Source organism: Protopterus annectens, chromosome 9.part0 (genome assembly GCF_019279795.1).
Source record: "Protopterus annectens isolate FY-2018-M chromosome 9.part0, PAN1.0, whole genome shotgun sequence".
Taxonomy (NCBI): domain Eukaryota; kingdom Metazoa; phylum Chordata; order Ceratodontiformes; family Protopteridae; genus Protopterus; species Protopterus annectens.
Window position 1 is genome coordinate 1,505,781,679 of NC_056743.1, and position 16,221 is coordinate 1,505,797,899.

The 16,221-nt window shown below is 42.7% G+C and overlaps 1 protein-coding gene across 1 annotated transcript in view; it reads right to left on the reverse strand.

Annotated features, from left to right (window-relative positions):
* LOC122810712 (syntaxin-binding protein 2-like) overlaps positions 1–16,221 on the reverse strand; it is a 1,751,886-nt gene that overhangs the window by 456,986 nt on the left and 1,278,679 nt on the right. The window contains exon 15 of the mRNA XM_044082277.1: positions 8,236–8,374. Coding sequence (XP_043938212.1) covers positions 8,236–8,374 — 139 coding nt within the window. The remainder of the gene's footprint in view (positions 1–8,235; positions 8,375–16,221) is intronic.

Here is a 16,221-nt window from a genome sequence, read left to right on the forward strand (position 1 = left end):
ACAGGGGGACCGGAAACAAAGGGAATGAGGTAACCTCTGGAAATTATATTCTGTACCAATCGATCTTGGGAAATTTCTAGCCAGGCGCTTGGGTACAGTGAGAGACGACTCCCAACTTCCTCCAGATACGGGCAGTCAGGCAACCCCTCAGGGGCGATGGAAGGGATGATCAGAGAAAGAATCTCTGTCCCCCTGATGCTGCGGACCCCCCTTGCCGCGAGTGCGACGTCTTCCATTATATCCTCCCCCTCTGCCTCTAGGAGAGGGTTGACCCTGTGCCTGAGGGAAACCTTTTTGGGATTTACGGAACCACATTTTCCCTCCTGCATGACCCTTAGGATAGGGTCTAGAAGGAAGGGAGAAATTAACTCAGACAGCAGATAGGGTTTTCCCTTCCTGCTCACACCTGGTCAAAGTCTCTTTTACCTGAGGTGCAAAAAGAGTTGAACCATCAAAGGGGATGTTGGTAAAGGAAGGCTTAAAGGATTCCATAAAGTTGCACAGATGTATCCAGGAATGTCTCCCAAGAGAGATCCCTGCTGTGGCTGCCCTGTTTGTTCCATCAGCTGCATATGAAATTAGCCTAATGGAGGGGTTAGCAATAGAAGTAAGGGTGGAGATCTCCGCGGATACCTTGTCCATGGATCCCAAAGCTACTGAATCCTGAAGGGTATCTCCCAACTCCTTCAGGAGATCCCTTTGAAGTCTAGTAAAATGGGACAGGTAATTCAGCGATTGTAAGGTAAATGCCGCTGAAGAAAAGGTACACTTTCCATACCTATCCATTGTCCTAGACTCTTTATTACGACGACGGATATTTCAGGATGTCTTTGACAACTCCTCCTTCATGGCCGCTGCTACCACCACACCATCCACAGGAACTCCCCTAGATAGAAAGTATTTGTCTTCCAGAGAGGTTATAAATTTGTTTGGCCTCCTTGGGACATGCTCCACTGTTGTCCAGGGAGGTCCAAGCTTTCCGGGATATGACCTCTAAAAGTTGGTCATATGGCAGTGTCACCCAGGAGGTGGAAGGTCGGGAACCAAAGGCCTCAAGGTACACTGGTTCGTCCTCAGTAGGTTTAGAGCTCTTCCAATCACCCCACTCTCTAAGGATTTCAAGGATGTCCGCAAAAGAGACATCCCCAGAGGGGGATCGCGGGTACCCTTCTGACTCATTCAAATCAGTGTCCACAGTGACAGACTCTGGTGAGTCAATGTGCTTCCACTTACAAAGTCTCTTCTGAGGGACCTCTCCAGTGGGATAATCTGGGGAGGTCTCAGAAGAGGGGGCACCTCCAATGGGGGCTCCTTGGGACTCTGGTTCCCTATGCTTACGGGCTGGCAGAGGCAATTTGCTGCCGGCTGCTGGAGGGACACTGGCTCCAAAGGCAGGGCTTTGGCACCAGACAAAGCTTTCTCTATCACTTCGAAAGCCTTACCACCCCGCTCCGAAGAAGATCTCCACTCCGAGGAATCAGAAGATAGACTCAGAGCAGGTTTCAAAGCAGACATGGGAGCCGAGCTCACACGAGTAGAAGCACCGAGAGAGAGGGTCGGTTCCAAAGAAAAAACGGGGTGACTATCCCCTCTCGAAGTCGATCCGAGAGCATTGGCTCCCAGACACCTCGGCTCCAGATTGAGCCAATGAGGATAGAGTTATCAGTTCCGAGGAAGCAGGAAGAATTTTCGAAACCAAAGGTTCCAGCACTAAAGGACCCGAAGTAGACTCCGAGGGTGAAACAGGAGGAGGAGCAGTAGCCTGAAGATGGGATGGCTCCGGAGCCTTTGGGACCGGAGGAGCCAAAATTTTAGCCAGCCAGATCACAGAGCAGCCTCTTCACCACCTGCTCGACATCTTCATCAGAAAGTGTCCTGGAGGAATGGGTGGAGATAGGAGATCTCCTTCTTTCCAATATAGGAGATCTCAAGGTTAGCAAGACCGGTTCTAAAACAGGAGAGTGTCTCGACGTAGCAGGTTGTCTCAGCACTGATGAAACAGATGGCACAGAGATTGATGAAGTCGAATCAGAGGCAGAACTCTTCGGCTCAGTCGCTTTGGATTTTTTTTGATGGTTCCGAAGCTGAAACTGATTGAGATTTCCTTTTACGAGTCTTGGGGGACTGTCTGACATTGTTCCAGCTGTTTTTGGAAGGAACTAGCCATAAGTCCTCTGTCTATTAGTTTTCTCTTTCGTTCGTTAAGAACCCTAGTACTGAATGCGTGACAGAAAGTACAGGGTTCTTGTAAATGAGCCTCTCCAAGATGGTACACACAGCTGGTATGAGTGTCAAAGACATTTTCTGAGAGCATTTTTGCATTTTTTAAAACCAGAAGGGCGATGCTCTTTATGTTCTCTTTCTTTATCTTTAGATATATTTCTACCAATAAGAAAAAAACAACCACCAACCAATAACAATTATATAAGGAGAAGAGGAAAGATTTTTTTTTTTTTTCAGAAGAAAGAACTAGCACTCCGAGAGGAAAGGGCCTCTAATTTAAATGGGCAATTACGGCCCTCTAACTAAAAGGGGCCGTACAATCCTAAGAAAGGGGGACATGGGAACAAACACTCACTACAATCACTCAGATAATAGGAAAAATACTAGCTAAAAGAAAAAGTGAAGAAAATATGGTGAAAAGTATATAAAATTATCGAAAATTTTTACTTCGCCAATGAGCCAGTAAGAAGGCAACCTCAAAGCTTTTGCGGCAAAAGAGATCTGGGGAATTGCCGTGATGCACCATGGGATAGGGGGTTATCCTTGAGCCAGTAAAAGCTCTCGAGCCTTCGTATCGGCCGAGTTGGAGCAGAAGGTCTGCTCCGAATCCATCCAGCAAGAATTACAGCAAGATAGGACTACATAACATCTATGGTTTCACTACTGATTGCCTCACTCAGATGCTTTCTACAGGTAGAAGCCATGTTATAAAATTGTTGCAGCTGGCCAGGATTTACAATCACCACAGAATAAAATATGAAATGGAAGAAACAAAAAACTGTGTTAACTAATGACTTAAAAAACTTGCATTACTGATGTGCTTTGTAGAGTAGCAGCAGCAGCAGTTAGGTCATAAAATGCCTGAAAGGCTATTTTTCTCAATGGGTAAAATGCACACAGTAAACTAATGAATGGCTCACAGGGAAATCTGTTGTCAGTACAACTGCAACTTAAGATGGAATTTGGCTAACACCTTTGAAACTTCCTGCAGGCACTCTTCCCCATTCCCCCTCAGCCAAAGGTGAGCATGCTCAAAAAGGCAAACTTGAAATGTAAACAAAGGCTGAATCAAAACAAAAAAATCCCTGGGATTGTCCATTTAAGCTTGAATGCTATGTTACTAGTCAATGTAAGTCTGGTACTATCTATGTAAATTTGAATGCTTCTGTATACTCACCTTACATTTTGCTTAAAATTTAACTGTGGAGCTTTTCTCGCCGGGCCTCTGAAGATGGACACACATCGAATCGGACTTTCCTGGTCAACAAATATAAAATAAATAATAAATAAAAGTGATTCCATCGTGAGACATGCTGATGTCCCTTCTCACCAGGCTGAATAAGGTCACGGTCAGCTGTCTGTCAGGTGCAGGATATGCCACATCACACATGCACTCAAGACTCTCAACAGGTACTGTTATGACTCTGTCATAGTCCATGTTGGTGTGAATGACTTGAGATGTACCTCACTGGACTATATGAAGAGATACATAGCTCTCGGACTATGTCTCTCAGGCAGGTATGTCTCCAGCCTTAAGTAGCATTTTACCTTCTCCTAGGATGATGTCTCAATACAAACAGAAAATTGTTGACCAACAACTGGCTTAGTTTCATGTGTCACTCTAAGGTATCCACTATCTGTCAAGCCTGAAATTACATGATTGACAGACCTCAATGCTTTGGCAGAGATGGTCTTCATCTGTGACCCCTGGGATTATGGTTACTGGCTAAGGCTCTTGCCACCCACATAATGCCTTTTTTAGGCGGTGTCTCAAGGACAAAATTCCCAATGTAAAAACTTCATCTAAAAACAATCTCAAGGTTATGTTGCTAAACACTAGGAGTCTCAACATGAAACTGCACTCACTGGAAGCTGTCCTTACCTTGGAAGATGCAGACATTTGTGCAGTCACAGAGACCTGGTTCAAGGTTGTGGAGAGCACTCCAGCCATACTGGGATACACCTCCTTCCACACATTCAAACCTTAAACTGAAGGCATGAAAACTAAAGTTGGCAGTGTGTCAATATTCATGAAAGATAAATACAACTCCAGATTGGTTTAACAAGGTGCAATTAACTGTTGGTAGGACACCTACTCAAGTCATTGCCAGCTACAGGACCTCCTCCATGAATCAGGACACCCACTCTGCCTATTTGGATCTACTTGAGTCTATCAAGATGCATTCAAATACCATGGTTTTGGCCGATTTTAACTACCCATCTACTGACTGGGTAAATTACTCATGTTCAAACCCACTTGCCCAAATGTTCCTTGACTTCGTTAACTCCAATGCTGTGGACCACATGTCTGACATCCCCACAAGGGGTGCTAACATCCTGGATCTGGTGCGCACCAATATGGGGGAACCACTGTAGCACCACCACTGTGAGGTCCTGCCGGTGAGATCTGACCACAAATCCATCTCATTCAAAGTATCACACCTAACCTCCACCCAGCAGCAACTAAACTAAAAACAAAATTCTCCAAAGCAGATTATAACCTCTTATGAGAGGATATAAATAGCTTCACTGAACCTCCTTCCCTCAGATGGGACTGACAACTATGCCAAGCTCTACACCAGTGCTTTACACAAACACCTGTACAACTCCATTGGCTCGGCCTTACCTGACAGGACCAAACAAGCTCCTCAAGGAAAAGTAAACCTGCCTGGTGGACAAATGCCATTAACAGGCTTTACAATAAGAGGAAGATATTTCTGTCTAAGAGTAAGAGGGATCGAGCCCTCAAACTGGAAACACTCCCTCCTCATCTTAAACAAGCAAATAAGACTTATTGTGAAGTCATCCAAAGCAAACTAGGAGTCCAAATGTTCGCTTCCTCAACAAAGGACAACCACAAGGCATTCTACAGTTACATCTGTAACCTAAAAGGAAAGGCCCAGATTTGTGCAGTACTGGTAGTTTAATGATACCACATATGCTCAGCCTGTAAACATAGCTAACCTGCTGGCCACAGGTTCTATAAAAATGTCACTCCACTGTCCCTGCCACATGTACCCCATGACATCTCTACCACCTGTCCCCTTCCATGCATCTCTAAAGAGCAGGTCATAAATGCCCTCTTTAAGGCTAAAAACACAGCACTTATGGGACCTGATATTATCCCAGGCTGCATCCTACATGGGCTCCAACATGAATTAGCAACACCATTGGGTACGCTTTTCAGTCATATTCTAAGCACCAGCTTCATCCCAGCTGAACAGAAAACAGACACTGTTATTCCCTTGCACAAAGGTGGTGCTTCCACTGACTCTGGGAACTACAGACCTATTAGCCTGACTAGCCTTTTCTGCAAGGCCATGGAGCGAATCATCACGGTCCTTGTCAACAACGATGTAGGTAATCTCCAAACACTTCACCCTACTCAGTTTGCATTTGTCAAAGGGAGAATATGCCTGTTAAACCTGGTGGACTTCTTTGAGAGAGTCACCAAGGCCCTGGATGAGGGGAAATCTGTGCATACGGCCTACCTGGACTTAGCCAAGGCATTTGGCACTATCTCCCAACTCTGGCATCATTGACAAACTTGCCCAACTATGCTTCAACCCTTATATCATTAGATGGGTCACTAACTGGCTCATTGATAGAACTAATATAGTCAAAATAGCGGAACCCACCTCCAACAGCAGACCTGTAACCAATGGTTTTCCACAGGGATCAGTCCTGGGACATCTAATGTTTGGAATCTATTTGTATGAAGTACAAGCAAAAACTAAAGGTCTGTGACAAAGTTTGCTGATGACTGCCAACTGGGAGCGGTCATAGAATCTCCAAATTATGTCAACATCCTACAAGAAGGTCTTACACAAACAAATGATTGGCGCCAAAGTCATGGCCTTAAACTTAATGCAAACAAATGTATTACCATTTCTTTCGGTAAAAGCAATGTTCCTAACTACCACATCAATAGCAATATCCTTAAACATCCAATCAGAGGTGAAAAACCTGGGCACATAGGTTGACAGCAATGTTATCTTTAACTACCATGTCTCCACAGTGGTAAGAAGGGCATTCTATAATGTTCTTCTTATCAGTAAGGGCATTGCTTCCAGAAAAAAAAGAAGCTATAACTTCCCTGTACTCTTCCCTCATCAGGCCAATAATGGAGTACAATGCCCCTTTTGGTATGTATTTTTCTAAGCACTTGCAGCAATTAGAGAAACCACAAAGGTTCCTCACAAGGAAAATTCAAGGACTTCAGCATCTGTCCTATGGGGAACGTCTGAATTCATTGTCACTTTATTATGCTTCATACAGACTACTCAGAGGTGATCTCTGCCCTGCATGCAAGGCAATCTCTGACTCTGTGTTACTGAAAATGCTCCAGATCCGCAAGTCAAATGGTATGCGGGTTACTCGCTCTAAAGGCCTTAACCTGGTATGTGACATTAATAAAACCTGCTGGAGGGACAGATTAGTCTCCCAGAGGTTACCACACCTTTGGAACAGACTTCCACTTCATGTCAAACAGAGCACCTCATCGATCCTCTTCAAACGCAATCTGGACAACTGGATGGGTGACCGTAAATTCACTCCAAGGGTTCCATCTGTGCCCCTCTTGGACAAGGGCAATAGGTGCTGATCGTGGAAATAAGGGTAAGAACTTTGCTAGGCTAGTAAGGACCCTACAGCCATAAGCCTAGAAATTTCCTATGATTCCATCATCGGATCTGACTCTGATGCTTTTACCAGCTTGTGGAACACAAACTCTCGAGCTCCTCCCTTATCCATAATGCATTAGCCCCTTAACATACCTCAGTTTTCGTTTGCCAACTTAGCATATGGACTTGGTCACTGCAAACTCTCGGGTAGTAGTATTTGTGAGCACATTTTTCTATTTACTTATCTACTTATTCTTTAAAATCTTTACAGCGACACATTCTCTCTTGTCTTTTACATTGTACTAGTACAAGTCTCCAATACCAATGCTGGTAATCTTCCTTTCCTGAATTACCATCATTGGTAATACTTCCTTTTTCCCCTTTTCTCTTTTTTCTTCCTTTTCTTACAAAAACAAAATCTTTCTACTATTTATTTATTTCGATTAGATTACTGCTGAAAAACCTCCTGGTTTTAAAAAATGTACAGCCTCCAGCCATAAAAATTCCATTTTCCTGATGCACACTCTAAGTGTGTATATTTAGGCCCAGCACATTTAGATTCTGCTTGTGATATATGTAAAGCTTTCAACCCTAGATAGGGTAAGTGGTAGGGTAAATATTAGTAGTAATAGTATTAAAGACCTAACTTTTGCATAAAAAGAGTGCACTGCTACTAAAGTGTGGTACACTAAAGGTTTAAGCAATGGAATATGCTGGAGAAGTTTGCTTAATGAACAGCTGTTATTACTGTTTCATGTCAGATGTAACTGCTGTTTTTTTACTACTCCCTGGAAGATTATGCTGAGGTTCCTGGCGGTTTAATGTTTTTTTCTACAATGTTTAAGAAATTCCTGAATATATTATTTTATTACCTCAGAAGTCTTCCCCAGCTCCCCTCTGAAGTCACTACATTTATGAAGGAGCCTGTAACTATACAGTTTTATTGTCTACATAGTATCCATATGTTAACTTACTTCAGATATGCAACATGACAAGTGAATGCATGACTGCTTGGGCATCACACCTGCTTTCATCTTAAGATCAGCTAAACAGGGATGACCGTTACTAATTATACCCATTTTTAACCAGGTAGGCCACACTGGATACAGTCCCTTTTCGAGGGCAAACCAGATGCAATGTCTGGTTAAGTAACTTGCTCAATGTCACACATCAGGCAAATGAGTCCAAGTTACACCTAAAGACGATAATACAAAAGAAAACAAAAAACTTAGGCATCTTTAACAATAATGTCTTTAAACCAAGCCCTAAAAATGTTAACCTCTGAACAAAACTAAAGGACAATGTCACAAATAGGCAAACAGGCAAATTATGTTTGATAACGTAAATAATATTTCACAGTAATGCACACACAAGCAATAAGAAAAAGTACCGTTCATGTAATAAATGTAGAGAAGAATAATCCGAATTTTGTTATAAGGACTGACAGCTGAATCCAAAAGTACAGGGACAATGAGTTTCATTGGGTCCTTTATTTTCTCTCCTTCAACATCTGTCCCCATAGCAAGATCCTAGAAATATCAGAAACATGACATTAAACAATGCAAGGACATCCAGATGGCAGCACTTACCTAAAGTAATGCAGAATGGATTAGAATGGATTGAGTATGGGATAATGATAAAGAAGCTGGTGACTTTCACAAAAGAAAAGGTATACTCATTTCAGGACAGTATAAAAGGTCACACCATTATCAATACCAATGACTTCAAAGGCAGTAAACATGCCTCTTTGTAACAAAAAGTTATTTGAGGTAATATCCTTTAGTACTTCAAATGACACACCAAACTGTAGATCTGAACATTGCTGACAAATGTTCAAGGGCAGTATCTGTAACTGCAAATAAATAACTAAGGGAACTATACCTTTGGTAATATGCTATAATATAAGTAAACTACACAATGGAGAGACAGAACAAAAGACAATACATATAGAACACAACAGCTCTGTAACTATTGGTAATTTTAGGGAAAAAAGTCAAATGTGCTCAGAGCTGATTAAAATAAATGAAAACTGAAGGAGTACACAAACTCAGTTAACAAAAGGCTAAAATCAATGGAAAATATTTTAAACAGCTATTCAGATGAACTGACAAAAATGCAAAAATCAGAGATCGAAATGAAGAAAAGGTAGGGTATAAGACTGCTCAAGAGCAGCTATTTCCAAAAATGGCAGAGTTAGAGGACAGAGCATGCAGAGAAAACCTGATACTTTCTCTTGTACCAGAGAAACTGGAAGGAACAGGCTATTAGTTTTTTGAAAGCACAGGTAACTGGACTGGTATTCCACAGCAGGATGTGTTACCTGGAAGGGCACATTATGTGTATGCTCCAAATTTGACCATGAGAAAGCAGCCAAGACCTATGTTAGTAAAGATGCAATCATGCCAGCAGAAATAGTTGATCCTAACACGTGGCAGAAGGGCAAAGTATTAAAGATGGAGGCAGTAGAGTGTTTGGGGAAAATAATTATTCACTGTACACCAGGGAGAAGAGAAGCAAATGTTTACCAGTAATCAGGGAATGTAGAGAGGCAAGCGTGAGATTCAAGATGCTGTTTCTAGCTGCCTCCAGAATATTTTTCCTGGAGGATCAGTCATTTCTTGATGTAGAAAAAGCTAAGGGAGAAGTGTTCCCCAAAAATGGGTGAGCCATCTGTGATGATGTGAGGTACTGCCACCTATGCCAGCAGAAGTAGGGCAGTGGATGTGTATGCCAGCATAGTTATCTGGAGTTTTGTAAAGCATTATATGCCATTTGTATATCAAACTGATTTATACAGGTGCTTGTGTTGAAAATGTATTTGTAAAGTTGCTTGTGTTAAAAAGGTATCAACACTGGGTCCTGTTGGACAGAAAAGAAATATGCCTGTATGTCAGACTGTATTGTAACTGTTGAAATAAATATACTGCAACAGGGGATACTGGAAGAGAAGTTAATCTCAGTCTAGGCTACTTTGAAAAATAGTCTATTAAATTACCTGGTTTAGGCCATAAAGATTGTATCTTGCAGTTCTGATTGCAGCCAGAGACAAAATGTCCATGACAACCAGACTAGGAATCCTGCTGTATTGTCCTTAGGGGTGAACTAATTGCTACTATTGAAGGATGGACGTTTTTGAAATGCTTCCAGGTGCTATAACACATCTTAGCAAAGTTGTGTGTGTGTGTGTGTGTGTGTGTGTGTGTGTGTGTGTGTGTGTGTGTGTGTGTGTGTGTGTGTGTGTGTATGGTAATACACATGTGCAAGATTCTGGGATAGTTTCTAGTAAAGGTGGTGGTGTGGAAATTAGAAGTCAGGTGACCAGATGTATGTGATGTCATTCTGTAATCCAGCACTGAAATAATGTTTTAATACTAGATGAGACAGAAGTCTCAGGGTGGTCTGTTGTGAAACTTGACAAGAAGGAAGACCACTCATTCACTCTATCTTGTCTAGCTTTAGTAAGTAATCAGGGAATAGTAAAGTTTTACATCAGTCAGGAAAACATAATGAGATTAGTTAAGTAATGTTTTTCTGTACTGGTGTGAATCTAGCCATCTGTTATTTTTAATAGTTCCTTGACTGAAATTCTGGTCTTTATTGAAAATAGATATTATTTTCATATTCTTTTATTTATTATTAAATATATTTAAACCTTTCATTGTGGCTGGTCTTTTAGAAAATTTTCTAACCTTTGAGAGTACTTATATTTATTTGGTGACACTTTTGGCTGCTTCTGAAATCCTTCTTGCATTGGTCAAACACTACCATTTGCATTAGCATTAATTTTACTAAGTATAATACCCTGGCAAGGGCCTTAGAGTAGTTGGCTTTGGAGTGTTCTGGTGGCAGTATCTACCTTAAAGTCTGGGAAGAAGGGGCATAGCTGATAAATCTGTGTCAGCATTTCCCAGGGGTATGTGCATGTGTTTGAAAATCAAATCTCAAAGAGTGTGTATGTCAGCTACTTGGAGCAGGAACACGCAGCACAGGTTTCACAGAGAAGATAGTGGAGGACTTGGCTTGGAACTCTCGGCTGAGGACTCCGCTCTACAGCTGTGGTCATTGTGGAGACTTGTATAGAGCGTGGTGAGAAAGAGGGGAATCTCAGCGACAGGACAGGTGTGTGGAACCTGTATGCTCTTAAAGGAAATTGTGCTTGGTGCAGAGTGCTGCATCTGGAAATACTGTGTGGATCTATTTTTGTTCCAAATGAATGCCCCTCACCAGTGTCAGTGGTGAGGACTGAGGCTCCTGTATTGCTGGCCCAGAGGAAGGACGTCACATCATCAAAGAGAAGGGGACTCTGCTTCTCATTCTTCTGATGGTAAGGCTCATAAACAGACTTTGCCAGTGAAACCTTTTCCAATGTGATAAAGAAAAATGCTTCAAAAACAGAAAAAAACACGGAGGTGACTAGAAGAATTGAGAGTACACTGGACTTGAGCCAAGGTCTGAGGTCAGGAAATGGAGATGAACAGGAAGACCACCAGTAACACTGAAACTATTGAATAAATGTGAGACTATAAAGCATCACTCACATTTATGGAATATAAAGTCCAAAAAACAGGAAAACCTCACCAAAGGCAGCCACTTAAACAACCAATGTCAAAAAATCCAAAAAAGCAGTTGCCACCAGTTTGAGAAAGTATTTATTCGTTTCTGATATAAAACCAGCAAGCAAAACAGCAGTTAAAACAGCAAATAAAATCCAAATCAATGCAAGTGCCTTTGGGTTGTTTACCCTTCTTCAGACAATGCATTACTGGTAAAGAGAAATATTTAAAATCCTTGACAATCGATCACTATTCAATACTGAACCTGCCATTCTTAAGGGCGGGCTTAATGAGGATGACATCAGTGAGGCCAGGAAACCTATGGGCTGTCAATTTTATGATCTACCTAGTTTCATCCATTTCAGTTTTATTTACTATATCGCCCCCTCTGTTCCCTTTCATTATAGTCCTATTAACCATAAACTTGAAATGATGTCCTGCAAATGCTGAAATGTGTGAGAGCATTATGTTCATTATTCAGCCTTATGACTGACAAGTGGTTCAATATCCTTGTTTTCAACATACACGTCACCCCCATTAAGCCCGCCCTTAAAAAAAAGGCAGGTTTAGTATTGAATAGTGATTGGTTGTCAAGGATTTTAAATATTTGTCCATCAATAATGCATTGTATGAAAAAGGGTAAACAACCCAAAAGCACTTACATTGATTTGGATTTTACTTGCTGTTTAAACTGCTGTTTTACTTGCTGGTGTTATATCAGAGATGAATAAATACTTTATCAAACTGGTGGCAACTGCTTTTTTTGGATTTTTAGACATTTACGAAATATGGCTTTACAAGAAATAGTGAAAAAGACTGATTTTTGATGAATTTGTTAAACCTGTTGGAGGACCAACAGACATATGCCCAATTTTAGTTTATTAATGCTAAGGACGACAATAAAGAAAATTATAACTGACTCAGTTACACAGCAAACTTTTTCATTTCTTCTAGCATGTCAAAGGGTCAGTTGCTAGCATCCTCTCCTGCTCAGCTGGTGAATCTGGGAATATTGAGGCAATGTTACAACAACCCCTATGTACAACAACCCTCCTCTCCAAAACACAAATACATGAGAGATGCAACTATATAGCCAAATTGGAGGCTGAGCTCTCAACTCAGGACTGGCAAAACCAGACAGGAGGAGGTAACCACACACACCATAAACTCAACATAGAATATCAACACAAATCAAACATAAACACACAAAGACATACTGAGGCTCTGATCAAATCACAAAACAGCAAAGGCAGAGAAGCAAACAACTGCCACCTCATGACATAACAACTGCCAACTCATGATCACAAAGTCAGTGTGCAAATCAGTCAGTCACAGCCCTTAAGCAAACACAATGCCAGACACACTTGTCATAGGTGACTCCATAGTCAGACACACTGACGCCCCACTCACCAGACTGAACAAGGAGAGGGTCACAGTAAGCTGCCTGTCGGGCTAGAAGAATCCACCACATAACACAAGCACTCAGGTCACTCCACAGCAAGTACAAGTATGAGTCCAGTCATTGTCCATGCCGGTGTGAATGACCTGAGACGCACTCCTGGACTACATGAAAAGAGACATAAAGGAGCTCAGATTATGTAGCCCAGGCTGGTATGACCCTGACCCTGAGCAGTATCCTACCTTCACCAAGAAGAATGCCACAACATGAGAACAAAATGATCTTTTATATAATAATTTAATTTCTGGTGTGTCATTAAGGGGATCCAATGATGCCACAATACAGAGACAAAATGATCAGTTTTAATAATTGCTGCTTAATTTCTGGTCATTTCTAAGGGGATCAATGTCTGTCTGCCTGGAATGACATGCTTGACAAGCCACGCTGCTTCATAAGGGCGGCTTGCACCTGTCACCCTGGGTTTCTGGATATTGGCAAAGGCTCTTGCCACCCCATAGTGCTTTTTAGACGAGGCTCAAATTCTAAACCCACCGCCCTAGAAAACAATAATGGAAAAAAACTAAGGGTAATGCTGCTCAATGCCAGAAGTCTAAATCTCAAGATGCACGCCCTCGAAGCCCTCCTCAGTATGGAGAACATCAATGTCTGTGCTGTGACTGAAACCTGGTTCAAGGCTCCTGAGAGCACCCCCGGCACTATCAGGTTTTACCTCATATCATGCGTTCCGGCCCCAAAACCCGGACCGTACCACAAAAGGAGGGGGTATCCATATTCATCAAGGATACCCACACCTCCAGGCTGGTGGCAACTCACGAAGCATCAGAGACCATTCAGGTGCAATTAACCATAGGCAAAACTGCTCTACAGTTTGTAGCATGTTACAGGCCACCCTCTCAAACTCAGGAACCCCACACAGCCTTCATGAAGACACTGGAGAGTATAAATGTCTCTCCAAACACCATCATATTGGGTGACTTCAACTACCCAAACATAGACTGGGAACATTACTCAAGCCCCAATATCCTAGCCCAAAGGTTCCTGGAGTTCATAAACTCAAATGCTATGGAACAACTTGTCACCATTCCCACAAGAGGTGAAAATATACTAGACCTGATCATCACAAACATGGGGACAAAATGCTCCACACCGGAAGTATATCCCTCATTGGTCAGATCAGACCATAAACTAATCTCACTGGAGATCCACATCCCGCCCCCACCCCCAACAAAAAAGACCACAATGAAGAACTTCTCAAAAGCCAACTTCACACTTCTTAAGACTGGTGTGGTATCCTTCAAGGCCCCTGAGCCATTGGAAACCACAACCCACGCTGCTGAATCCCTTACAAATGCTTTCTACGAGCACCTTCAGGATTGCATGGATCAAGCAATCCCAAATAAAATCAAGACCCTTTCCACCAAAGGCAAGCGCCCGATCTGGTGGAACCCAGCCATAAAAAAACTTTACAACAAGAGGAGAAAGCTACTACAAGATAGAGCAAAATCCCTAAAAGGGAAGACATCTCTGATCAATACTAGTAAAAAACTACGATCACTCATAAAATCATCCAAGGCCAACTTTGAGAGAAAAATCGCCAAGGACTCAAGACAATCATAAGGCCTTCTTTAGCTATGTTAGAAATCTGGGTGGAAACTCCCAGATATGCTCAGAATTTGTCCAAAATGATACAAAAATCACTGAACCTACAGACATTGCAAACATACTGGCAGACAGGTTCAGTGAAAATTTCTCCCCTCCCTCCCCCCCAAAAGGAAAAATATCTATCCCAGCAGAGTGTAGCCTCCCAATCATCTCAAATGCCTAGGTGAGAGCTGCTCTCTCTAAAGCTAAAAACACAGCATCAATGGGACCGGATGGTGTCCCCAGCTGTGTGCTACACGAACTCAATGAGGAACTAAACCCACACATAAGGCTGCTGTTTAATCTTAGCCTTACCACAGGATACGTACCCAAAGAGTGGCAACTGTGGTCCCACTCCACAAAGGCGGTGCTTCTACGGACTCTGGTAATTACCGCCCCATAAGCTTAACAAGCCTGGTCTGCAAAGCTATGGAGAGGATCATAATGGAACTCAAAGACATAGGGGACCTACAGACATTGGATCCTACCCAATTCGGCTTTGTCAAGGGCAGATCATGCCTCTTGAACTTGGTCGACTTTTTTGAAACAGTCACCAAGGCCATTGATGAGGGTAAGGCAGTTCACACAGCCTACCTTGACCTTGCAAAAGCTTTCGACACAATACCCCACTCAGGTATCATAGAAAAGCTCACCAGCTTAAATGTAAACCCATATGTCACAAGATGGGTTGCAAACTGGCTCAAGGACAGAACCCACAGGGTTAGAGTTGCTGGTGCCATGTCAGACTCAAGCCGGTCACAAGCGGTGTCCCACAGGGCTCAGTCCTGGGCCCCCTCTTGTTCGGCATCTACTTTTCAGAAGTGCAGGCAAACATAGGAGGATTGTGGCTGACAGTTTGCAGATGACTGCAAACTGGGCGCCATAGTTGAAAATCCATCAGACACAGATATCCTTCAGAGAGGTCTCACAGAAACGGATAACTGGTGCCAGAGCCATGGCCTTAAGCTAAACGCCAAAAAATGTATAGTCATACCCTTTGGTAAAAACAAGGTAACCCCAAGTTACCACATAGGTGGCAATCCATTAAGCACAGAAGAGGTTATCAGGAACCTGGGGACCCAAGTTGACAGTAACCTTTCTTTTGACACTCACATTGCCAAAGTGGTTAGGAGGACCTTCTACATTGCCCACCTGATTATGAAGGGATTCACATCCAGATCAAGGGAGGTCATTGTTCCCCTGTACTCTTCACTTATCAGACCAATGATTGAGTACAATGCCCCATTCGAATGTATCTTACCAGACACCTGCAGCAATTGGAAAGACCCCAAAAGGTCCTCACCAAAAGGATAAAGGGGCTCAAAATATGCCATATGCTGCCCGACTGAAGAAACTCCAGCCCTATTCAGTCGCATACCGTCTGCTCAGAGGTGACCTGTGCCTGACATACAAGGCCATGTCCAACCCGAATTAATGGACATGCTCCACCTCAAAAATCCAAATCCACCAGAGCCACAAGAGCAAGAGACTTAAACCTCAACACGGATATAAATAGGACGTGCTGGAGGGACAGATTCATCACCCAGAGACTCCCTATGCTGTGGAACAGAATCCCGGTCCATGCGAGACAGAGCACCTCGCTGGCTCTGTTCAAGAGGAATCTTGACCAGTGGATGGGAGATCATAGGTTTACCCCGGGGATCATCTCTGTATCACTGCTGGACAGAGGCACGGCAAACTAATGGGTATAGTATTCTTCAACCTAAGGGGTGGTGAAAGCCACACAACTCTGGCTAGGCTT